This window comes from Cnephaeus nilssonii, assembly GCF_951640355.1.
Source record: "Cnephaeus nilssonii genome assembly, chromosome: 20".
NCBI classification, from domain to species: domain Eukaryota; kingdom Metazoa; phylum Chordata; class Mammalia; order Chiroptera; family Vespertilionidae; genus Cnephaeus; species Cnephaeus nilssonii.
This window is the reverse complement of record NC_137091.1, coordinates 14407106-14429485: the sequence shown is the minus strand read 5'-3', so window position 1 is coordinate 14429485 and position 22380 is coordinate 14407106. Positions and strand designations below refer to the sequence as shown.

At 55.4% G+C, this 22380-nt stretch overlaps 3 protein-coding genes across 7 annotated transcripts in view; 1 reads left to right on the top strand and 2 right to left on the bottom strand.

The window, feature by feature from the left end:
* The window catches only part of LOC307092598 (uncharacterized protein), a gene marked incomplete at its 5' end in the record, with an annotated part of 13124 nt that extends 9241 nt beyond the window's left edge, over positions 1-3883 (bottom strand). The window contains 3 exon segments of the mRNA XM_079759913.1: positions 746-775; positions 777-848; positions 3860-3883. Coding sequence (XP_079616039.1) covers positions 746-775; positions 777-848; positions 3860-3883 — 126 coding nt within the window.
* Positions 3884-3999: 116 nt separating this feature from the next.
* On the top strand, positions 4000-6150 carry TMEM208 (transmembrane protein 208). 3 transcript variants are annotated; one of them, XR_013815209.1, is made up of 6 exons: positions 4000-4109; positions 4740-4835; positions 5251-5310; positions 5392-5554; positions 5690-5774; positions 5874-5923. XR_013815209.1 is itself a non-coding variant. In XM_079800350.1 (6 exons), the coding sequence occupies exons 1-6, from the start codon at positions 4104-4106 to the stop codon at positions 6009-6011; spliced, it is 522 nt and encodes a 173-aa protein (XP_079656476.1). In that variant the 5' UTR covers positions 4000-4103; the 3' UTR covers positions 6012-6150. The 3 variants fall into 3 exon arrangements, 2 of the variants coding, with proteins under 2 accessions (XP_079656476.1, XP_079656477.1); XM_079800350.1 differs by having other exon boundaries at positions 5392-5528; positions 5874-6150; XM_079800351.1 differs by lacking the exon at positions 4000-4109 and adding an exon at positions 4140-4642 and having other exon boundaries at positions 5392-5528; positions 5874-6150.
* Positions 6151-6287: 137 nt separating this feature from the next.
* Positions 6288-22244, bottom strand: FHOD1 (formin homology 2 domain containing 1). Of its 3 annotated transcripts, XM_079800345.1 has the most exons (24): positions 21936-22244; positions 14364-14470; positions 13909-13973; positions 13287-13354; positions 13108-13213; positions 12937-13031; positions 12559-12670; positions 12380-12474; positions 12133-12276; positions 11876-12021; positions 11618-11794; positions 11456-11479; positions 11004-11057; positions 10040-10155; positions 9342-9952; positions 8862-9017; positions 8485-8667; positions 8280-8399; positions 8042-8203; positions 7459-7649; positions 7178-7370; positions 6934-7096; positions 6656-6853; positions 6288-6582 (listed from the first exon to the last, which is right to left on the bottom strand). In XM_079800345.1, exons 1-24 carry the CDS (start codon positions 22134-22136, stop codon positions 6500-6502), a joined length of 3570 nt encoding a protein of 1189 aa, XP_079656471.1. In that variant the 5' UTR covers positions 22137-22244; the 3' UTR covers positions 6288-6499. The 3 variants fall into 3 exon arrangements, with proteins under 3 accessions (XP_079656471.1, XP_079656469.1, XP_079656470.1); XM_079800343.1 differs by lacking the exons at positions 11004-11057; positions 11456-11479 and having other exon boundaries at positions 6289-6582; XM_079800344.1 differs by lacking the exons at positions 11004-11057; positions 11456-11479; positions 11618-11794 and having other exon boundaries at positions 6289-6582.
* Between the last annotated feature and the right edge of the window lie 136 nt (positions 22245-22380).

Here is a 22380-nt window from a genome sequence, read left to right as displayed (position 1 = left end):
TATTCAACCTCATTAATAAGTAAAAATTAAAACAAGGAGTTACCATTGCTTGCCTTTCAAACTCGGACAGATGTCTGCATTCACCTCCAAGCTGGCTGTCTCCTTATACTCTGCCTCCCCCTCTCCAGCCCACTCTGCACTGCAGAATTCTAAGACACAAATCACCCTGTGTCACTCCCCAGCCTTAACATCTCTTTAAAGGCTCCAGGATGGTAACCAGGAGAAAACCCCAGCAATGCCACCTGGCACATCTACCAGCTTGTAGTCTGACCCCTTTCTAACCTTATCGCCTACCACTTGTCCTACACACATCTACGCTCCAGTCATTGGGAACTTGTGTGGTTGTTTCCAGAACTATTTCACACCTTGGTGCCTTCACCTGCGTTGCTACCAGTCCTGGAAAGGCCAACCTTCATCCTCATCCTATTCCTTCAGGAAGCCCTCCCCGATGCTGCTGTCTCCTTTATGTCCCTTCCTCATGTTTCCGGTGCACCCTTCATTCCAATGCCACAGCACTGAGCACAGGATGTTATGATCACTTGTCTTTCTGTCCGCTGGACTGTGGGCTCCTCGGGGGAGGGGCTATGCCTTATTCATCTATAGTCCCAGAGCCACGTATGTACAAACATAATGTATATATGAATATGTATGATGAATAAATGGATGGACAATGTATGAGTAGGGCCATGAGCAAGCTGATGTGAGAGACAACTGAGAAAGGGCCAGGTGAGGGTGGGCACCTTACCTCCCGAAGGGCATTCTGGGCTGCATAGTAACCAAGCCCGACTCACGAGGGAGGCCTCTTTCTGATCTGACAGAGGCAGGAAGCTCAGAATATATGTGAGCATCTGAGGGAAAAAGAGAGGGCATTGGGGCTGTTAGAGCTGGCGGCCTGGGGACTTTCTCTGGCTGATAGCACAGCAGGGCTGAGGGGACTAGATCACTGGCTTCTACTTCATGTTGAATTCTAAGCTTCACAGAGTCCTCAGGTCCCATCTCCACCTCCCAAGTATCTTTGCTGTGAATGAACCTTTACTTTTTCTGGGTGCAGGATTGTACAGACTGATAAAAATCAAACTTCCTGCTCAGTTCCGTCATAAGAGCCTGGGCATTGGAACCAGATCAACCTAATTCAAATCCTTACTCTATCAACTGACCTCTCTGAGCCTTGTTGTTCTTATCTGCAAAATGGCAGTTGTATGAGGTTTAATATATATTATGAGAATTAAATAACATATTTTGCATAGGATCTACAACATAGCAAGCCAGGTGCTCCTCTGATTTCCAGGAAGGTATACGTCCTCCTCCTGCCCTCATAGACCAGGCTCTGGGAACCCACTCTTTCCCCATCTTCTCCACTGCCAACTTGCCTTCTCAGCTGCTAAGAAATGATCCCAGCAAGACCCAGCCCAGGAGGCTCAGGCCCTCGCTGCACTTATGCTCTATGAGGCTGGTGGGAGGGGTGGAGGTGGGGGGTTGGAAGCCCTATTATAGGGAACTGTAAAGGGAGTCGGCTGTGAGGCCAGGAATGATCTAATGTTAACTCTTCTTCTGGAATCTTCCTTCCTTGACTCCTATGATACTCTGTTTTCTAGGGCTCCACTCACCACTCCAATTGCCCTGTCTCTGGATCATCAGTGGTTCCCAGGGCTCAGGATTGGGTCTTTCCATCTGTTTACTTTCTAGAATAAACATTTGCATGGCTTCCACAGTTACTTCTATAGGAATAATCAACAATTCAATATCCTCATGTTATCTTATTCCAGTGTCGCCAACTGTCCACAGAAGCCTTCACCCAAATATTTTTACTATCACCTTCATCTCAGCCAGAATTCATATTCTGCCCTCAGTCCAAAGCAGTCCCATCTCCCAACTTTCCAGCACCTGAGCTTCAATGCCAACAGTGCATCTTCTCTGAAGGTCTTGATAATGCTTTGTACTTGTCATGCTCTCTGTCCCTTGCTCTCAGACACAGGTGTCAAGCATAGGCTTTAGGCCAGGCTAACGTAGACTCATTTAAACCCCAATTCCACTACTTCCTAGAATGGGGATATTAGAAAACATATGTCATAGTCTCATGGGGATTAAGATATAGTTATATTAGATATGATGTGCTTGACACCTAGTAGGTGTTCCATAAATGGTTGCTGGATTGCTGATACTAATATTTTTACCTTTGAAAGTTTACTTAGTAGCCTAGATTTTCATCACTCTAAACCTGGATTCCTTTTACAGTCTTCCAACTGACTCTTCTGCCTCCAGGCTCATTCTTGCTAATCACTCTGCACACTGCAGCAAGGTTAATTTTCCAAAAAATAGCTTTTGGTCTCAGCACACTCCTGATGAAAACTTCTCGGGTATCCCAGTACCCTCACAACACTATCTCCACTCTTGGGTCAGCACTGCCAGGCCTCCATGCCCAACTAGACCCCTGATCCCAGAGCTTCCCCAATCCAGTCTCCCCACACAGCATGTCTATTTCCTTTGCCTTTGTGAGCCTCTTTCCTAGAATGCCCTTCGTTAAGCTTGACCTCATCAGCCCATTCTGATCTCCTCTCATCCCTAGCACACCGAAGGTGCTCAGCCAATACTCACTGGATTGAATTAAGGATGGATAGTCCAGTCCTCTATCTCTATTTTCACCAAAGGTTTGCTCAGGGTGGGGAGATAAAGCAGATCAATTATTGAGAGAATGACTGGGGAGGAGGCTAGACGTGGGGAAGAGAACACTGATGGGGACTGGGAATGACCAAGCCTCCAACCCCCAGGGGAGGCAGATAGCTTATCTCTGAGCTGAGATCAGATAGTGGCCATTCCATCTTCTGGGGCTCAGCAGCCAACCTAAGGATCAATGAATAGTAGAGGGCAAAACACCTGTCCTCACTGAGGGGATTCTTTGAGCTGGGAAGGGGAGTGGCTTTTCTAGAGAGACCAGAGCAGGCAGTGATAAGGATGGAGTGGCCATCCCATGAACCCCATCCCAAGAGGCTACCAGAGATGACTGGTCATTCCTGGGACCTATGTGGATGAAGTAGATAACCTCTGGGGCCAAGGGGAGAAAAGATGCCATGGTAGGGGGGCTCAATGGGGTGGGAGCAGTCCTATTTTTGCTAAGGGGAAGGAGAGCCATTCCAGGGCTGATGTGGAAAAGGTGTCTAGTCTCCCGGAGGCATAGAAAGGGCGGCCAACTCTCAGGGCAAAAAGGATGGAGGAGTCATTCAAGAGTCCCCTGGGGACAAAACCTGTTACCTGCTCTCAATAATGGCGGCAGAGAGGTCTTGCTTCAGGCTAAGGAGGAGGGGCAAACATCCCTTGGGGTCAAGGAGGTAGGGGCGGCCATCACTGGAGGCGAAGGGAAGGGGGAGCAGGCCGGTCTTCGGGGACAGAACTCAGCGACCCTGCCCGGAGTTGATGGGAAAGGCAGTCTCCCACCGCCAGAGGTAGGGGACAGCCATCTCTCAGGGTGGAGGGAATGAACCGATCATCCCAAGGGACCAATGGAATAAGATCGGTTACCCTTTGGGGACGATGGGATGGAGCAGATACCGTCCACTTCTGAGGGGGAGGGGCGGCCATCTCAAGAGAAGGTGGGTAGGCAGAGGCCCTGTTCTCTCTGAGGTGACAGAACAGCCATCTCCGGGGGCCGATGGGGAAGAAGAGGATGTCCCCCAACTAAGGGGACGGAGTAGCCTCACGGTGGGGCCGTTACCCATAGCTTGCAAGTCCTCTGATCTACCGTACGGGTCATTTCCGCCTGGCTAGCGGGACTCGGCGAGCGGTCTGACAGCCCCTCCCCACAGCCCGGGACCCTGAGGGCGGGGCCTGGCCCGACCTGGACCTGAGGGCGGCCTCCTCTCACCTCCAGGGGCAACGACTCCGCCATCGCATCCCTGCCGCCTCCGCCCCCGCGCAAGGCATCTGGGAAGTGTAGTCTCACGGACCCTGGGAGGCGGGGCTAGGAAAGGAAGTGGCCCACTCACTTCCGTCCCAGTTGTGACGATTTGGGTCTGCACCGGAAGTGCCTGTGCTGCCGATGTGGTACTTGGTGATTGCGGTTTCATTCGCTATTCCTCGTTTCCCCGGCTGGGTATTTGCGTCGCACCATGGCGGTAAGGAGAGCGGGTAGGGCGGGTTCCGCATCGGCAAAGCGCTTCCAGGTCTGGGAGACTGAAAACAGAGGAAGGACACCAAGAGAAGCGGGTCGGCCAGAGGGAGGCGCCATTCAGTGGCCGGGCCGTACTAGATGCACGGGGGTGGAAGGGAGCAGCGCTGGACCGTACCAGACCTGGTGCCGGAGTGGGGTTGGGCGTCGGTATCACATTGCACCAGAATTGGCTAAAGGTCTGAGGGGCCAGAAGGGTGTGGGTGTCAGCCGAGATCGTGCCTGCTCCAGCGGAGGCCGGAGAGGGGCACTATTCAACGCCACTCAGGAATTCCCCTTGACGGGGTCATCAGCCCAAAGCTGTACCTTACCAGGGAAGCCAGGCAATATCAGCCTAGTGTTGTATTGTCCCAGGGTGTGCTGGCGATCATTGCTGAGGTTGTTGGAAAGATGGTTTCAGCCCTAAGCAGGATTGCCTGGAGGAGGGGTAGACATCCCAAGTATTGTGCTAGGTTTGAGCACCAACGGGAACTGGATGAGGTGCAACTGGAACTCTGTAGCTAACCAGACTGGTGGGGAGGGTGAAGAGGACCCTGCTGAGGAGGGCTCTGACAAGCATCTCATCATTCTTCTGCAGCCCAAGGGCAAAGTGGGGACAAGAGGGAAGAAGCAGATATTTGAAGAGAACAGAGAGACCCTGAAGTTCTACCTGCGGATCATACTGGGGGCCAATGTAAGTGCCTGGCTCTTATTTCTGTGCCTACCCAAGGTCCCAGAGTCCTCAGTTCTGTGTAGTGGGGGCTGCGGCGGCGGCGGCGGCGGTGGTATGTGAGTCAAGGCTTTAGAAGAAAATTCCAAAAATAAATAAATAGATAGATCCTGTACAGAGGAAATGTTGAGTAGCCAAAACAACAAAAGGAGATGGACTCGAGAGCCTTTACCACTCCAAATACAGAGGCTTCTTTCCTCGGCTGATGTGTCAGAGAGTAGTCTGGGTACTCAGGACGCGAAGCAGACCTCTTTTTCCCCAATCCTGTAAGAAACAACCTGTCTTCTTCCACAGCCTGGCCTAACTCTTGGTCAGAGTCAAGGGAGGTCCATGGTTTAGGGTAGCTTTGATCCCAGCCTGATCCTGTGTCTGCTTGCAGGCCATTTACTGTCTTGTGACCTTGGTCTTCTTCTACTCATCTGCCTCATTTTGGGCCTGGGTAAGTGTTCCCCATCCTGGGAAGTGGGTAAGCACATAGGGTTAGTGGCTGGCCTTTGATACTTCCATTCTTGTTCTGCAGGTGGCCCTGGGCTTTAGTCTGGCAGTATATGGGGCCAGCTACCACTCAATGAGCTCCATGGCACGGGCGGCCTTCTCTGAGGATGGGGCCCTGATGGATGGTGGAATGGACCTCAACATGGAGCAGGGCATGGCAGAGTGAGTGTCCCCCGCCGCCAGCTCAGGTGAGCGGCCCCAGGGCTGTGGTGCTGGGGCCCAGATAGCCCAAGACCCACAGCTGCCTGCAACTTGAAGGGGTGGGAGGTGAATTGGGGCCCGTCTACTATTTTTGGCCCCTGCAGTCTCCCTTCTATCCACAGGCACCTTAAGGATGTGATCTTACTGACAGCCATTGTGCAGGTGCTCAGCTGCTTTTCCCTCTACATCTGGTCCTTCTGGCTCCTGGTGCGTGGGTTGTTGGACTCCCAAGAAGGGGCTGGGGAATCTAACCCATCTCTTGTTTTATTTCCTGAACCTGGCTTCAAGTTACCTTTTCTCTCCTAGGCTCCAGGACGGGCCCTTTACCTCCTGTGGGTGAATGTGCTGGGCCCCTGGTTCACGGCAGACAGTGGTGCCCCAGCGCCGGAGCACAATGAGAAAAGGCAGCGCCGGCAGGAACGGCGGCAGATGAAACGATTATAGCCACTAACATTGTGACTACTGGTTGCTGGGCGCTAGGTGGCTCTATCAGGCTGCATGGCCCCATGCTAGGAGTAATGAGGGCTTAGTCCAGGGGCCAAAAGCAGTCTAAGGCATAGGATTGTTGAATAAATGGCTTAGAATGTGGCTAATGGCTGTGTGATGATGAGGCATGAGGCAGGAAGAACCAATACTTTGGTATTTCCCTACTGCTGTAGACGTTGAAAGCATGGTCTATACCTTGAAAGAAAAGGCTCTTGGATTGGCTAAGAAAACTTTATTATGCTCCACGTGTTCTGGGAGCTTACACACACACACACACACACACAAACACACAAACACAGATAATACTGCTCAAGGCACTGGCCACTGGGTACAGAGTGACCTCAGGGTTGAGAAAATGCCCAGAATTCTGCTCTGGCCCCTCCTCACTTTATATAGTCTTTTGCATGCAAACTGTGGCCCAGGTAGGTATCCTGAAGGCAGCGGCTTCACACCTCCAGGCCAGGCCCCTTGCTCAGTCCCAGTGCCTGCACCAGGTCTTCTCCCAGTCCGCTCTTCAATGTCCGTCTCACTGCAGGGACAGAGCAGGGTTGGAGGGGATTGCTGGGGATAAAGAGGGCAGTGGGTATGTGGGGAGTACTCACAAGATTTGCGGTTGCCACGGGAACGCTTGCGTTCCCGAGCAGCTAAGGCACGAGGACTGCTCTTGGTCACTGACTGCACCAGCAGGTCCATGATCTCATCTGAAGTGTCACTGGGTGAACCGGAGCCTGGGGATTCTTCTGGGGGTGCATTGGAGGCACCCACTGCTGTGGGCATTGGGGAGCTGCTCTGGACCAGGCCTGAGGGAGGCCAGATAGGGAGGTCAGGCCGAGGTGGCCCCAAAGCAAAACCCATTCCCCCTAGCGGCCACAGGTCCCACCTCTGCTGCGGCGGCTGTGTGTTTTATCTTCAGGCTTACTGGTCAGCAGACTCTTCATGCTGGCGTGACTGTCTGCATCACCCTGGCCTGGCCCACTACCCACAGCCACTGGGACAGATAGGTTGCTGGGGGCTTCCCCAGCCACTCCTGAGAACTTCTCTGTCTGGAGAGGGGAGAATGATGAGCTGGGAGCCAGGGAAGGCAGCCATGGGAGTGGCAGTCAAGACCTGGAAGGGGCACGCACCTCGGTGATCATGCGTCCCCGGGTCTTGTTGCGCTCACGGTACGTGGCCCGCTTCTGCTGCTGTTGGAGCACCCGATCTCGGCAGGTCCGGTACTCCAGCGAAAACTCCCGCAACGTGTGGCAGAACTGCATGATGCGTACTTCACGGGCTGCCTGTGCGGTGTACCCCAGGTACAACAGGAAGGCATGGAACCTAGGCAGGTCAGGATAGGAAGGGATGGTGAGCCCTACTTGGGGGCGAGGGACAGGGTGGCGGTCCTGCCTCAGGCCCACAATCCCACCTGTTGCAGACACGGCGGTGCACTACTCGCAGCATATTAACGCGTCGGGAACAGTGGGCCAGGAACTGGGTGAGGCGGGTACGCAGGGCGGGGGCCAGCTCATGCTTGGCCAAGCTCCGCAGACTCTCCTCAGCTGCATGGCTCCGATGCTCCAGCTGCCCCAGGTTCTCAGCCAGCTGTTCAAAGTCCACCTGGAAAAGCAGGGGGGTACACAGGCTGTCCCCCCACAAGAAGGTACTGCCTGAGGCTGCCTCTGTGCCAGGCTGGTGAGCCAGGCCAGAGGAACACAGATGAGATCCAACCTTTGCCCTCCAAAAGTTCATGGTCTACCACAGGAAACAGACAAGTTCATTTGGTCCAATGGGGAACAGAGAAAGTTTCTTGAGGAAGTGGCAGTGAAACTGAGACCCCAAGATTGAGTAGGTATAGCCAGGCCAATAGAGGGAAGCATTTCTGGCACAAACATCTGTAGCCGAGCCAGCCTTGGCACAGCTGTTGAAATAGGAGGGGAGAAGCCAGCCCCAGGAAGCAGCACTCCCTCAGGCCCTGGCCAGTTTTATTCAAGCCCCTGGCTGGTGCTAACCTTGGCACAGCGGGTCAGGGCGGGGATTTCCGAGTAGAGGTCGGAGGAATCAGGCCGCATCTGGAGCACCAAGGAGCAGAGATGGTGCAGCAGCGACTGCCTACGCACTGTGTCCTTCACCTCTGACACTTTCTCCAGGTAGCTCAGCTCAAAGCCACTGCTCTGAAAGGACTCTGTCTGAGCCTGGGCCTGGCTGGCTCCAGAGCCTGGCCCCCAGCCCTCATGTGCTGTCACTCACCTGGGAGCCATTGAGGAAATTGCCCACAGCCAGAAGGGTGGCCAGGATGCAGCGGAAGGTGGCATTATGCACCAGCTGTTCCATGCCCACCTTCAGGTCAAACAGTGGCTCTGCAATTTCCTGGTGTGGGAGACCAGGGACTCAGACTTCGTGGTCATCATACTCATCTGCCCCCACTGCCTGTCCCACCCATGACCCCAGGTACCCGTTCCATGCTGTCATAGTCCAGCTTGAAGGCCCAGAGTTGTAGGCGGGCAGCCAGGCCCCCGATGGAGGCAAGAGTCATCAGGAAAGTCTCAGCTGGGCCCAAAGGTATGTCAGGATTGGCCAGTTGGGCCTCCTCGATCTTCTGCCGCTCTTCGTCCGTGGGCATCATGGTCAGTAGTTTCTGAGGACGCAACCACCACCCCACACAGGCCAGTAAGTGCTGGCTTGAGGCCTCAGGTGTTGGTCTTGACTCCCCCTAGGCAATCTGGGGGAGCCCCAGGGTCTGGGGTCTGCTATGCCAAGCCCATGCCCACTGACCAAAGGAGAGGGCTGGACCTCCCACTCCCTTCCGCACCCCCAGCGGGCTATCCCTACCTCAATGCCATCCTTGCTGACAGCAAACTCATCGAAGTTGACCAGGGCAGCCTTAATGACGTGCACAGGTGGCAGTGTGGTCAGGCCAATGTTGATAGCGTTGCTGCGCTTGGGGTCCAGCACTATGGTCATTGTCCGGCGGCCCTCCCCAGCTTTCTTTGAGGTTGAGGGAAGGAGAGTGTAAGTTTGGGAAAGGGACTAGCTGGGGCAACAACCTAAGAGGACACTTCAAGGCCCCCCTCCAAATGGTGGGGTCACCCCATAACTGGGGATGGACCTGGGATGTTTAAAGCCTTGGGATGAACTTAGGTGCCAGTTAGGGCTCTGCTGATTCTTGTGGAGACCTCAGACAAGTCCCTGCTCCTCTCTTTGCCTCGCTTTCCCCACGTGGGAAATGAGCCACAGCCCCAGGAGTTAGGACCCTTGAGCTCTGATTCTCTTCCTTCTCCACGGGTTACCTACAGACGAGGGTGCGTTTACCTTGGAAGGTAATACGTCCTTGGCACGGGACTCAAACAGGTGTTCCAGCCGGGCTGTGTCCACAGAGACAGGCTCCAGGGAGGCCCACAGGGTGGAGCAGGGCCCAAAGCGGCCCCCAGAGTTTCCATGGCCCCCGGCCAGCTTTAGCTCCCGCCAGAAGAGTTTGACTGTCTTCCTCTTGGTGGGGAGGGCTAGGCCGTCAGGCGCTGATGGGGGAAGAGGGGCAACTGGCGGTGGAGGTGGTGGGAAGGGGCCTTTGATGGGTGGGGGTGGTGGGGGTGGTGGAGGTGGGGGGCCTTCAGAGAGCAAGGGCAGTGGGGGTGGTGGGGGTGGGACCCCTTTCCCAGCCTCCACAGTCTCTATGTTCAGTATGTCCTGGTCTTCGTCCTCCCTCAGATCTGAGAAGTCTAGGTCCCCAATGCAGAGCTTGGGTACATGGATAGGGAACTCCTGGGTGGGCTCAGCCTTGGGGCTTGGTGGGGCCAGTGGCTCCTTGGGCTCTGGCTCAAGGCTCCTCTGGGACCTGAGCAGGACTCGGGGGGCAGGGCTCTGGGGTGTTCTGGGTGCAGAAACCAGGACCGGTTCAGGGGTACTCCACAGTTCCCGGGCATCTACAAAAAGAGCAGCAGCTGTCAGTGTCATGCCCTCTGTGGAGCAACAAGGAGACAAGGGCAGATTCTGCCCACCCACCCACTCACCTGGGTGTCCATCAACCTCATCGGGCACTGCCCCAGCCAATGTCTCTGCCCGGCCCTGGGCCAGCGCCGCCTGCTTCTCTGTTTCTGCTGCCGCCACGTTCTCCAGGAACCGGGCTCTGGGGGGAGGCACTTGTCAGTGCAGGTGTCTGACAACCCCAGCCCAGGGTGGTGCACATGCTGGTCCCCTGGGCACTGCCCCTGATTGCAGGCACACACAGACACACAGGAACAGACCATGCGCCGAGCAGACCCAGGATCCGACCCCCCAAGTCCAGCCCCGGTTCAATCCTCCACATCTGGGGATGGTCACTTCCAACCCAGCATTCCTAGGTCAACGTACAGAGAGAAGTTCTACTTAATGTCTAACCTGCAACCTTGCTATTCATGTTAATGGTCCTGATTCTAGACAAGGACCCTTAGAGCAGGGGAAGGGGATAGCTGTGCCAATGGGCACATCCCTCCCTTGGCATGTCTGCAGCTTCTGAAAACTATGACCTATGCCTAGAAAGGGGCCTGGTAGAGACAGGCACTCAGTTTATGTTGAAATAATGAGTGACCCAATGTCTCTTTCTGGGCCCCTCTAGCCTCCAATGGCCCTCAGTCCCGGCCCTTACCTTAGCCCTAGGTTGTTCCTCTACCTCCACACTCACAGCACCCTAATTCCCCTCCCTGCCCTATTCCTGGCCTATGCCTGGGAGAATGGGCTCCAGGTTGGGAGTCCATGTCCTCAATCTCTGGTCAAAGCGATCAAGGTATCACTATTGAAGCACAGGGACCACTATGACCTCAGGGAACCAATCCCAATGCTTAGTCCTTAGGTAACCGAGGAGGCAGAAGTCTGGGAGAGAAGGGGCCCGAGAGTCCCCAAGCTCTGGCTGCATCAGGCAAGTGGGACCCCGCTGGGAGAAGCAATGCTGAAGCCCTGAGCACATGGCAGGCCTGGCAGGCTGGCCTCTGTACTTACTCCAGCCTGGCCTGCCCAGTAGGGGGCTGGGGGACAGGTGGGCTCTCAGGGGCCCTGGGTGGGGGTGGGTGGGGGGAAATGAGAGAAGAAATAGTAATTGTGGTGTCTGCTCCACCGGGAAGCCCAGTTGCTCACACCTACCCAGACCTGGGCAGTGCTATCAGGGATTCCTTCCCAGCCACCGTGGGAAGAGGAGGGGGTTGGGGAAGACATGACAAGGGGAAACTGCAAGTGGAGGGGAGAGACGGACATGAAGCCGAACAGGGTGCAGTAAGAGACAAAGACAGAGCAGAACAAGAGTCAGAGACAGTGCCAGAGAAACAAGGACAATAGGGGGTAGGGAGACAGGTAACATTGGCCGAGACCAGACATAATGCCAGAAGGAGATGAAGAGAAGCCCCAGGGGGAGGAGGTCGGTCAGAGCCGAACTCCACCCCCCAGCAGTCACTTACCAAATAGGAGCAGTTTGGTGAAGTCTGGAAAGAAAGAGAGAGAAAGCACGCGTTTGGGCAGAGGAGGCTGAGGGTCCATGGAGGGGAGCAGAGCAGAGGGACAGGTGGGGAGAGGATTCTGGGGGCGCGGGGAGGGGGAGTAGCCTCTGTCTCCCTACTTACTTGTAGATGCTCCTCTCACAGGAGCTGTCGGCTGAGGATGCCACGGAGAGGGCAGGAAAGAGGTTCACAGAGGTACAGAGGCCAGAGGCAGGGCCCGTGGGGCTGGGCACTGGGCTTGTGAGTGGGTCGGGGCCGGAGGAGGAGGAGGAAGAAAAAGAGGAGGCGGGGCCTGTGGGGCTGGAGGCAAGGTCTGTCAGGAGACAGGTTACTCCTGGTGCATGCATTCCTCCTCCCCAAGTGCTGAGGCACTGTTCTTACCCAGGCTCCGGGGTGCGCACATGGCAGCCCCCGCCTTCTAGAGATCGGCGGCTCCTCTTGCCTTCCTCTGAAGAGGGCTTTCTACGCTCCCGCCGCCCACCTGCGGCAGCTTCCTCGATGTCTCCATCCTCCATCCGCAGGGCACTCTAGCAGACATGGGTCCAGATGTGAGCAACTGAGGTAGGGTGGGCGCTGGGAAACTGTGCCCCTTCCCTCCCCTCTTCTCTAGGGCCCTGGCAGCCCAGGCCAGAGCCCACCTCATAGAGCACAAGCTGTGCACGTAAGTCGATGTCAGTGCCCGCAGCGCCCAAGTGCCGCTGGACCAGCGCCTCCATGCCCTGCTGCTCCAGTGCATCCGTCACGTCGTAGAAGGAGTCCTGATCTGGGAGCGCTGCCAGCGTCTGGAGGGTGGGGGGATAGGAGGGCGAGGCTAAGGCTCATGGGGGCCTGAGGCAGGAGTCTGAGGGGCTCATACCTGGCGTTTGGTTCCCCCTCCACACACACCTTGTTGATGAGGGTGATTGTGTACACCAACAGCTCAGGGTCTGCACCATTCTTCTCCTCTAGGATGGACACCAGGTTGGCCCATGGCAGAGCACCTGCCACACAGAATGGGGAGCCGTCATGGGGCGAAAGGTAGGAGAAGGCTCTGAGTGGTGGGGGAGGGAGGGACAGTCTCTGACCGGTAGTGCTGGCCACAGAGTTGACTGCGTAGATGAACAGCGGTGCATTGCTCTCAGAGTATTCCACAAACACCAGCAGCAGCTTCAGAGCTGTCTTCACCACCAAGCGGGACTAGGGGAGGGATCACCACATATGAGTGGGGCTTGGGCCAGAGCTGGGCCAGCTCCTGGCGCAGTGGGGGAAGGACTCCTGGGGCTGGACCCAGACAGGAAAGTCTCAACAAAAAGACCCTGGCTGTAGGCCCAGGCATTGAAGTGCTTTTAGGCTTAGAGGGGTCACAGACTCACTCCATTCTAGCCCATCTTACAGGAGAAGAAACTGAGGCCCAGAGAGAGGCAGTGGGAAAAGGGTGCATGGCTGGGGGGAGGGCCATTTACCAGGCTGGCACACAACATGTACAGCCACTGCACGGTCTCAGTGTGGGCCACCACTCCCAGCATCCCATCCACAAAAAGCATCACCTGGCCCAGGGCTGAGGACACAGAAACAAGAAGAGGTCAGTAAGGGGTCGTTGAAGGCAAGGGTCCTGGGGGAGGAGTGGGGCTGACCTCGGAGGATGTAGCTCTGGTAGTTGTGGTCAGCAGCAGCACCCACACGGATCAGGCAACTCAGCCCCTCTGAGTGCACAAATTCAGGCACCAGGTCCTTGTCCTCCTGGGGGCACCATAGGGGAGTTTAGGGGGGCTGAGGCTGGGATGCCCACCCCCAGCCCACCTCTGGGCCTCACCTGGAAGATCTGCTTTAGTGAGAAGAGAGAGCGGCGGAGCTCAGGGCCACTGGAGCCATACAATTTTTCTGCAAGGGGTGGATGGACATAGTAACCTCAAGGGGACATAGGCAACCTCAGAGAATATTCTAGTATTCTTTTTTTAAAAAGGTTTTACTTTCATTTAACGAAATGTATTTCTTCATTGATTTCAGAGAGAAAGGGAGAGGGAGAGAGAGATAGAAACATCAATGATGAGAGAAAATCATTGATCGGCTGCCTCCTGAACGCCCCCCCACTGGGGATTGAGCCCACAACCTAGGCATGTGCCCTTGGCCGGAATCGAACCTGGGGCCCTTCAGTCCGCAAGCCAATGCTCTATGCACTGAGCCAAACCAGCTGGGGCTATTCTAGTATTCTTGACACCCACCCCCCCCACCTCCTCCTCTACTTACTCCCTGGCTCTGGGCAGCCCCCACTACAGTCTAGCTGCAGCATTAGCCTTGGCCCTAGAAGGAAAGGTCAGAATAGGAATGGGGAGGGGCCACATATTCTATCTCTTATCTGTCCTGTCCACTGTCCAGCACATGCCTGAAAGAAACTGAGCCAGCTGGGCTGGACATTGATGCCCTCACACACTCACCTAAGATGGCATTGACCCTCACGGAGAGCTGGGTCCGCAGGATCAGTGTAGGCTTCCGCCCTTTGCTGGAATCAAACAGCTTAGTCAGCACCTCCCAGCTCATTCTGCGGGGTCCCTTCCCCCACACCAAGGCAGCCAAAGACCTCCCCACATGCCAACTCAGGCCCAGCTCCTTCCTCCCCAACTGCTCCTCCAAGCCCAAGTGTTGGCCAGACAGAAGGATTTATGCAAATACAGGTATCTCAGATATGTGGGAGAGCCCCCACTCCATCTTGGGTAGCAGGTAACACTGGCCAGGCCTTGGGATTCCCCTGGCACAGTTCCCTGGGGCAGCAGGAGGTGACCTACATGTGTCCTTGGCTAGAGAGCAGGTGTCTTGGCTGCTGACACCTGAGCCAGCCTCGTGGGGGCAAGGTTGTGGCCAGCCTTATCTTCCTGGTCTCACCAGCTCTGACCTGATCTCTTCATAGAAGCCCTCCAGCATTTCCCGCTGCTCTTCCAGGGACAGCTCAGGGTCCAGGTAGTATCCAGAGGGAGACACTTGCAGGGCACAGTCCTCTAGCTGGGGGCAAAGAGAACAGCTGTCAGGGATGGGGAAGGGGTGGCAGGGGTAGGTACGGAGACCTCATGACCTCCTACCTCCTACTCAGGGTGCTGGCAGAGAGGCACACCACACGGTCTGCACCGTAGCCAAGCATTCCTTTAGCAATCCTTCATGTGCCTACTATGTGCAAAGCCTTTGTATGTACTATGTCTTCTCCTGGCTAACACTTACCCATTCTTTAGGTTTCAGATTACATAAGGCTTTTTTGAAAAGACTTCCTGGACTCTTTTGCTATGCAATGCTATGCAATCCACTCCATGCCAGTGTGTACCCTACTCTGAGGCCTTCCCCAGGGCAGTATAATATCCTAGACACTAGTCTTCTTCCCCTTTAACCGTGTGTTCTCTGGGTTCGGGCACCATTCAGTCCTGCTGCATGCTATATCTGCAGAGCCTAGCATAGCATTTGGCACATTGTAAGTTCTCTCTAAACATGTATTGAGTTAATGAACATAAATGAGGAAGGAGAATGGAGAGAAGGTGGAAGGAAGTTCCTGCCTTCGAGGAAGTTCACAGCCCTGTGGGGTGTTAAGCTGTAGCCACAAGCATTCAAGCCCTGGGAGAAAGTGTTAAGGAAAAAAAAAAGAAAGAAAAAAAAAGAATGCTGGTGTTATTGGTGGAAGTGGGGTATCCACTGGTGAAAGTGGGGGATCCCCTTACCCACTGGGTGTTGGGGGTTGGGTTCTTACGATATTTTGAGAAAAAGAATTTTCTAAGATTTGCATGGGAGAATGAGTGATTTTTATTTGCATGGAGTATATCCCTGGGTTTCAAAAGTCCCATATCCCTTAAACCAGTCCAGGAAAAGGTGCAGCTGGGGATTCAGCAGAGCCAAAAGCAAAGCCAGCGTCCACAGTTTCTGTCCCATGGTGGAGTTAAGTCCGGCATAGCATCAGGCTAGTCACTGTCCATTAGTCCACTGTGTGCGATCCACGTGGCTGTGGCCATGTGGATGAATATAGGGGAGTGTGCCCCTGCAACAAGTGGACCAGGAGCCCAGCAGGCAAGAGAGGGAACCTGTTTGTTTAGGAGCTTATGTATCTCAGATTTTGCGCCCTTGCAGTGGCCACGCCTCTTCCGGCCAATGACCTGGCTCCTGGGTGTGACGGACAGATAATCACCTTTCCTACGTCACCCAGACCTCACTGGGCATGCCTAAATATTCCGCCTTCCCTTTGTTCTTTTCCAGTTAATTAATAATTGGGTTAAATACAACGATATCACTGGGAGGTGCAAACCCAGCTGGGAGGTGTATGTGTGTCCCTGAATCAAGACAGTGAGTAGCAGGGGCTAATCCACAGGCTCCCAGTCCCTCCAGGCCTGAGGGTCTTTGCCATGTCAAGTGGGCTATAGTGACCATGGTCCTACCTGGACCTCAGAGGCCTCCAAGGGGCCTATTGAAGACCAGATTTTAGGGTCTGACTCAGTCTATAGTGGGTCCCTGAAACCTGCATCATAACAAGAAGGCACATGCTTCCCGTGCCTCTCTCCCCACTGAGCCTGGCTCCCCTCCACTACTGGGCGGACACTTGGCTCCTTGAGAAGTACTTGTAGAAGGGCCTAGTAAGGTGACTGTGGAGAGGCTGATGGCAGCACTGTGCCTCTCCTGGACACCTTCCCCATAGCAAAGGCCCCTTGACTTGAGTGGCTCTCCTCTTTGAGGTGCTATGACCCAGAGAGAGCCCCCTCTGCAGAGTCAGGGTGCCTATGGTCTCCATCTTACTGGGACTAAAAGTCCTGTTGTCCTGCCTTGCTCTGGACCTAGCCCAAGGACTTCCAGCTGCCCTTGATCCCTTGAGGGGAAAGGGAGCCCAGCTCCTGCCCCCACCTCTGCCTCTGCGTAGCATCCCTGCTGCGCCTGAGAGCCTGACCCAGCTCCTTCCTGGCAGTTCAGGCCCTTCCTGTGAGGCCCTTGGGTGACCACCTCCCCCCACTGACTGGGACATGGGACATAGAACAAATACTCCAGCCTGTTCTGTCCCACTTCCTGCCTGGCTGCCTGCCCTTCCCTGGGCGCCTTGGGCGGGTTTGGCCTCTCTCCCCTCCGTAGGAGCAGAGTCATCTTCTCCATGGCCTACTGGGAATAGGCCTGAGATGGGAGAGGGTAAGGCCCCTGGGCTGGGGTACATTGTCCGGGGCCAGCTCAGCTGAGGGCAGCCCCACATTCCTCCTGATCCCTCTTCCCACAGATGACTCAGCAGCCTACCCTCCCTACCCCCATCCAGGCACAGCTGCATCTCCTTCTGGAACCCTAGAGAAACATATCTCCCCCAGAGCTGCAACCCCTCTCAGGGATCCCCCCAAATCACACATATATAGAACAGCTCATCCAAACATTCAAGAACTGGGCTGGTTTTAGGTTCTGAGGACAGAGCAGAGAACAAGACACTGCCTCTGCCTTCCCTGCTTTCCAGCTAGTCCTGGAGGCAGGCAGGCCTGACTCAGAGAAAGGCCACAAATAAAGGTAGAGGCACAATGGCCAAGGGTGCCAAGCAAGGGGAGAGGTGGAGTTATATAAAGATAAACACTGGAGGGGTGATTGAGTATATGCAGTAACTGCTTACAAACCCAGGCATATATGGTCAGGTATATACAAGGTGTCCCCAAAAAATGTATACACACTTGGTATAATTATAAAGGCAGTGTTTATTAAAATACATTTCATTTTCAAAATATAATAGAAATTAGCTGTTAACGTGTGTATACAGCCTAACCGGTTTGGCTCAGTGGATAGAGCGTCGGCCTGCGGACTCAAGGGTCCCAGGTTCGATTCCGGTCAAGGGCATGTACCTTGGTTGTGGGCACATCCCCAGTAGGGGGTGTGCAGGAAGCAGCTGATTGATGTTTCTCTCTCATCGATGTTTCTAACTCTCTCTCCCTCTCCCTTCTTCTCTGTAAAAAAAATAAATTTAAAAAATTGTGTATACATTTTTTTGGGACACCTGTATATATATCCTCACTGGCCAGGCACAGGCCCAAGAAGCACACCCATGGAAAGCTGGGGCCCAGCACGCTTTCTTCCTCTCCTGCACGCATACTTGCACGCTCTAGTCTCAAGTGTGCAGGGTACCTGGGATGCCTGTATCCCTGTGGGGCAGGGGGTCCTCAAGACTAAGTGCTTACCACCCCAGCCTCCTCAGACGAGCAGGTTTAAACCCTGGTGGTTAGTGGCTTCCCTAACCATGTCACCTGTCTAATCCTGCCAGTGCTCCATTTATGGAGAGGAGGCTCATGGGTAATTGGCAACCCAAAGCCTATAGGACAGTGCCCCCCTCCTCCAGCTGTTTGTCTTGGATGGAGATGGGGGAGGGGGTTAGGGTTAGGCAAGCAGCAAAGAGCAGAGACTTCCTGCCAGCTGAGTGGTGCTTGTCCCTCACACCCCTGGCCCCTTCCTGGGGTCACCCTTCTGAGAGCCAAACCTCTGGGCCTTGTTTCTCACACCCTGGGGCTGGGCCAGGCCTGAGTAAGCCCAAACCCTGGTCCCTGCTGACAATGCTTAGGGTCAGCACATGGTCAGTGTAGGTCTACATCCGTGACTCCCTCCTGGCTCTTGTCTTCCACACTTCTCTGCTGTCTGTCTTGGGGTGGTGTCCCTCCCCCATTCTTCCCAGGCTCAGCCCCTCATTTCAACCTCCAGACTATGTTTCTTTGGATTCTCTGGGCTCAGGTTTTTCTGGCAGCCCTAACTAACTTGTTACATATGATTTTATATGCAGGCCAAGCTTAGGGGACCCTGGTGTCTACTCCCCAGTATTTTTCGTAGCAGTGTAATCAGGTGAGAGTGAACATGCCAGGGGCAGGGTACAAAGAAGATGGAGAAGAGGACAGAATTATATGCTGGAGGATTCTTGTTTTAGGAAATAATTTAACTGCCTTTTTCTTTCCTTTTCCTATAAACACAAGACCCTGTGCTCTATGAGCCTCTTTTCCTGTTATCTCAGATCTCCAAGGAGACCATGACTTCCTGGTTGAGATAACATGGATGGGCTTTGTTTTGCCTCCTCTGTATAATACACTGGGCTGCCTAGTTTGATTCTGATAATCCTTTGACAGGTAAGGAGACCAAGAAATTCAGTGAATTTGCACCTGCTGCACAACCAGGAATGGGCCTAACTGGCCTAGATCTTAATTTCGCAGAAGTTCATTGGAAGTGCTCCAGGGAACCCTGAGGGTAGGTGGAATGAGGGTTGGGGCCTGTAGGGTTGCCAAGTGCTGAAGACAGCCTCTCAGCTGTCTGGACTCTACAAATACCCCAAACTGGTCCTCCCAGTTCCAGCAAGGGAATGCTAATGAACACACACACACCATACATGTTGGGGTAATAGTGCCTACTTTTGCCAGGATCTAAGTCTGAGTGCTTCACCAGGTTACTTAGCCCAGAATGAGCAGTTAATTGGACATGCCAGCCATAGGGAGAGTGGGGAGGCCATGACTCATGCCCACATCCCAATCTTCTACAATCTCCCAAAGAAACCTCTATATTAGGGGGCTAAAGGTCTCAGTTCATCATCAGAGCACCCCTTCTTACCCTTAAGAATCCTCTGGGACCCCTCCGATCGGTCCCGGTCCCAGTATGTCAGTTTAACACTTAGCCTCTTTGCCACAACTGCTTCTGAAGGGTAGATTGAGGATGGAGCAAGGAGGGGGCAAGGTCAGGACACATTCTAGGATAGTGCCACCCTGTCCTACTCTAATCTTTAGCCACAGCTGGGGAAACAAAGTTGCTGGTAATGGACAGATTTCTAGGGCTATCTCTGCTGCTAGGAATAGGGGGTCCCTCTAGCCTTTGCATCAGGGTCAGAGCAACACCCAGGTCCCTCTGCTCAGAGCCCAGGGAGAAGTCAGTGCTATCCCAGATGTGGCGTGTAAGGGAGTGGCTCCTGAAGCACCACCCCAAGAGCAAAGGTAGTCGAGGGAGGGTAAGGAGGTGAGTGGCAGGGCCAGAGGGCCAGGTTGCCCCTGGGGCAGGAGCAGGTTCCTGGAATGGGAGAGGTTCTGGCACTAGAAGGAAGATAGATATTCCTGAGTTTCCCTGGAGACATCAGGCATGGCCCAAGGCACTGCCAGGACCCTGCCTCACCCCCCTTAGGGCCAGGAGATGAGTCAGAGGCTGTGGCCAGGAGCTTCCTCCTAGACTGAAAGGAAATGAGCAAGGCCCTCTGTGGTGTGAAAGCTCCAAGTCTTTTAAAAAGGAAGAAGCCCTAGGGGAACTCAGAGAGGCTAGGCCTCGCCCAATGGGGTGTGTGGTGTGGCGCCCCAGAGGGAAAGTGGGCTGGGTCTCTGTACATCCCCAGAAAAGGGGGCAGGGTCTGCAGGGATGATGTGGGTCAGTGCCCAGACTGGGAGGGCAGACTTGGCTATGTCCTGTTCCTTTGCTGGACAACTGTACAGAGGATGAAGCAGGGAGTACAAAACCCCTCCCTCGTTTCGGCTGTACAGCCCTGCACAGAGACGCCTGCATTTCTGGGTCACCTCTCCCCTCTAGAGACTATCAAGGCCTGAGTCATGTCTGTGCCCCTGGGGCACCCACTTATAGGACTAGGGGAGGAACCAGTTGTTGACATTTCTTGCAAAAAAGGGCCCTGCTCCCCCTCTCGCAGATCTCTGATGTCCCTGACCCTACCCTATTCTGAGCCCTTCTTCCTCCAGCCTTCTATTCTGGGGCTGTGGTCACAGTTTATATTTGGGATGAGCACATCACAGTGCATCTGACCATTGCTGGCAGAGCTGGCAGCCCCAGGGAGTCCTGCTCTAGGCACTGTGGTAACCCAATGTGTCCACCCCCATATCCTGCCTGTGAGGGATATGGCAGTCCCTCAAGTACACCAGGTGGGAGGTCCTGAAAGTGGGGAAACTAGGAAGGACTGAGTTGGCAGAGATGACACATTCTCTGAGTTCAGTAGTGTCCTCAGCTAGGGAGCAGAGAACAGAGGGCAGAGCCTCTTTCCTATAGCTGTCCTCCCAAATCTGCCCATAGCTGGAAAGTCCTGTCCTAGAGTAGGGGTGGTGGTGGTGGGTGGAATACTGTGTTCTCTGTGGACTCCAGGCTTATTTCCGCACCAGGAGCTTCAGGAACCTGGACTCAGTTCAGCACCCCTCTCTCCCTAGCGCCCAAGATGAATAGGAGGTGGCCTCCAGCTGGTGGACGCTCTTCTTCCAGGCCCACCTGTTTGCCCCTTTCAGCAGAGCAGGGCGAGGGTGGACAGGGGGGTAGATGTTGCATCAAAACTCTGGAATGGGCAGCGTGCTGACACTTACAAGTCATGGCCTTGAATACCGGGCTTTGCAGGGACACGTGCCATTCCCCAGGCCAATAGTCCCACCACCTCTCCCGCCCATTCTCGGAGGCGGGGCTGGCCCGCAGCGCGAGGAATGCAGGCCGGGGGCCTGGCGCCCGGGGCACATTCCAAGGGAGACCCCGAGCCCGGGGGGCAAGTTTGCGCAACTCGGCGACCCAGCTAAGGCTGGGAGCAGGGGATTGCACCACCACCAACTCTCTCTCCTTTTCCGCACCACTCGGTGTGGACTGGCGGGCGGGGTGGTAGTGGCCTCCCCAAGTCCTGGCCCGGAAACCCAGCGCGCCGGAAAGGGCTGCCTGCGGGGGGCTGAGCGCGGCCAGCCGGAGAAGAGGTAGGGCCCGCCATCTGGAAAAGGGCCTCCCCCGGTATTGTGCGCGAGTCGGTTCCGGGGCGCAAGCAAACTAGGGTAGGCCGGCGGTTTAAAATTAGCCCGGCCCGCCCCCTCCCTTCCAGCTGCTGGCCCGCGGCGGCGCGAGTACGGGGTGGTGGGGGCGGTGACTCAAAGGGCTTTTCCACCAGTGGAGCCTCCCGCGCTGGGCTAGTCCTGGGCTGGGCTGCTTCTGGAGGACTCCCCTCACCCCGTTAAGTCTCTTCTTCTCCCAAGCCATCTCCCCACCCCCACCTGCAGGGGCAACACTCTACACAGCAGGATCCAATCCAACCTCCAGGAACCGCTGGAAGCCTTTGCCACCTACAGTGGCCCGCCCCTCCTCGTAGTTCCGCCCCCGCTTCAGGTGAGGTGAAGGCTGGTCCACACATCCCCAGCTCCGCCTCCTGGGTCCGCTACCGCTCAAATATCTGCCGTCACCCAATCCAGAGCAGTTACCCAGGCAGACAGGCAGCTAGTGATACCCCCTCCCCTCGACCACCTCCCCAGGGGGGCCTCACTTTTAGGGGCAGCCAGGGTGGAGCAAACCACAAGCTCCCATCTCCCTTCTTCAGTTTCCCCTCAGTTTCAGAGACGTTCCCGCGAGCAGGGCTGCGCGGACCTTGGGTCCTCAGCCCAAAGGTATCCCAGAGGAGCGTACCCACTCCAGCCCCTCCCCGAGGGGCACCTCCCAAAGACTTTCATGGCACCAACCCTGAACCCTCGATCGCCCCCATGCTTTCTCCGGCGCCCCTCACCTTGAGCGGCGCCCCCAGCAAGCGGTGCAGCGCGGGTATCTGTGCGCCCAGGGGCAGCGCCCCGTCCAGGCTGCAGGTGGGGGCCCGGCGCGGCTCCGGGAAGTTGGCACATGCAAAGGGATCGGTGTCCTCCAGGTACTGCACCCGCACGGTCACCACTGATACCGGCTCCCCGTCCCCGCGGTCTTCCCCGCCAGCCATGGCTCTGCCACTGGCTCGCACCGCGCGTCTCGGACCAGGTCCCGGTCCCGCCGCGACAACTAAACTAGATTTGGGAGGGGCCGGACCGGACGCTGCTGAAGAGGGGCGGAGCCACCAGGAGGCGGGGCCGAGGAAGGAGGTGGAGCCAAGATTCGTCCCGGAAAGCGCGGGGGCGGGGGCAACCACTGCCGGAGGCGGGGCTTGCGGCGAGCCACTCAGAGGACGCGATCTTAATCCCGTTAGT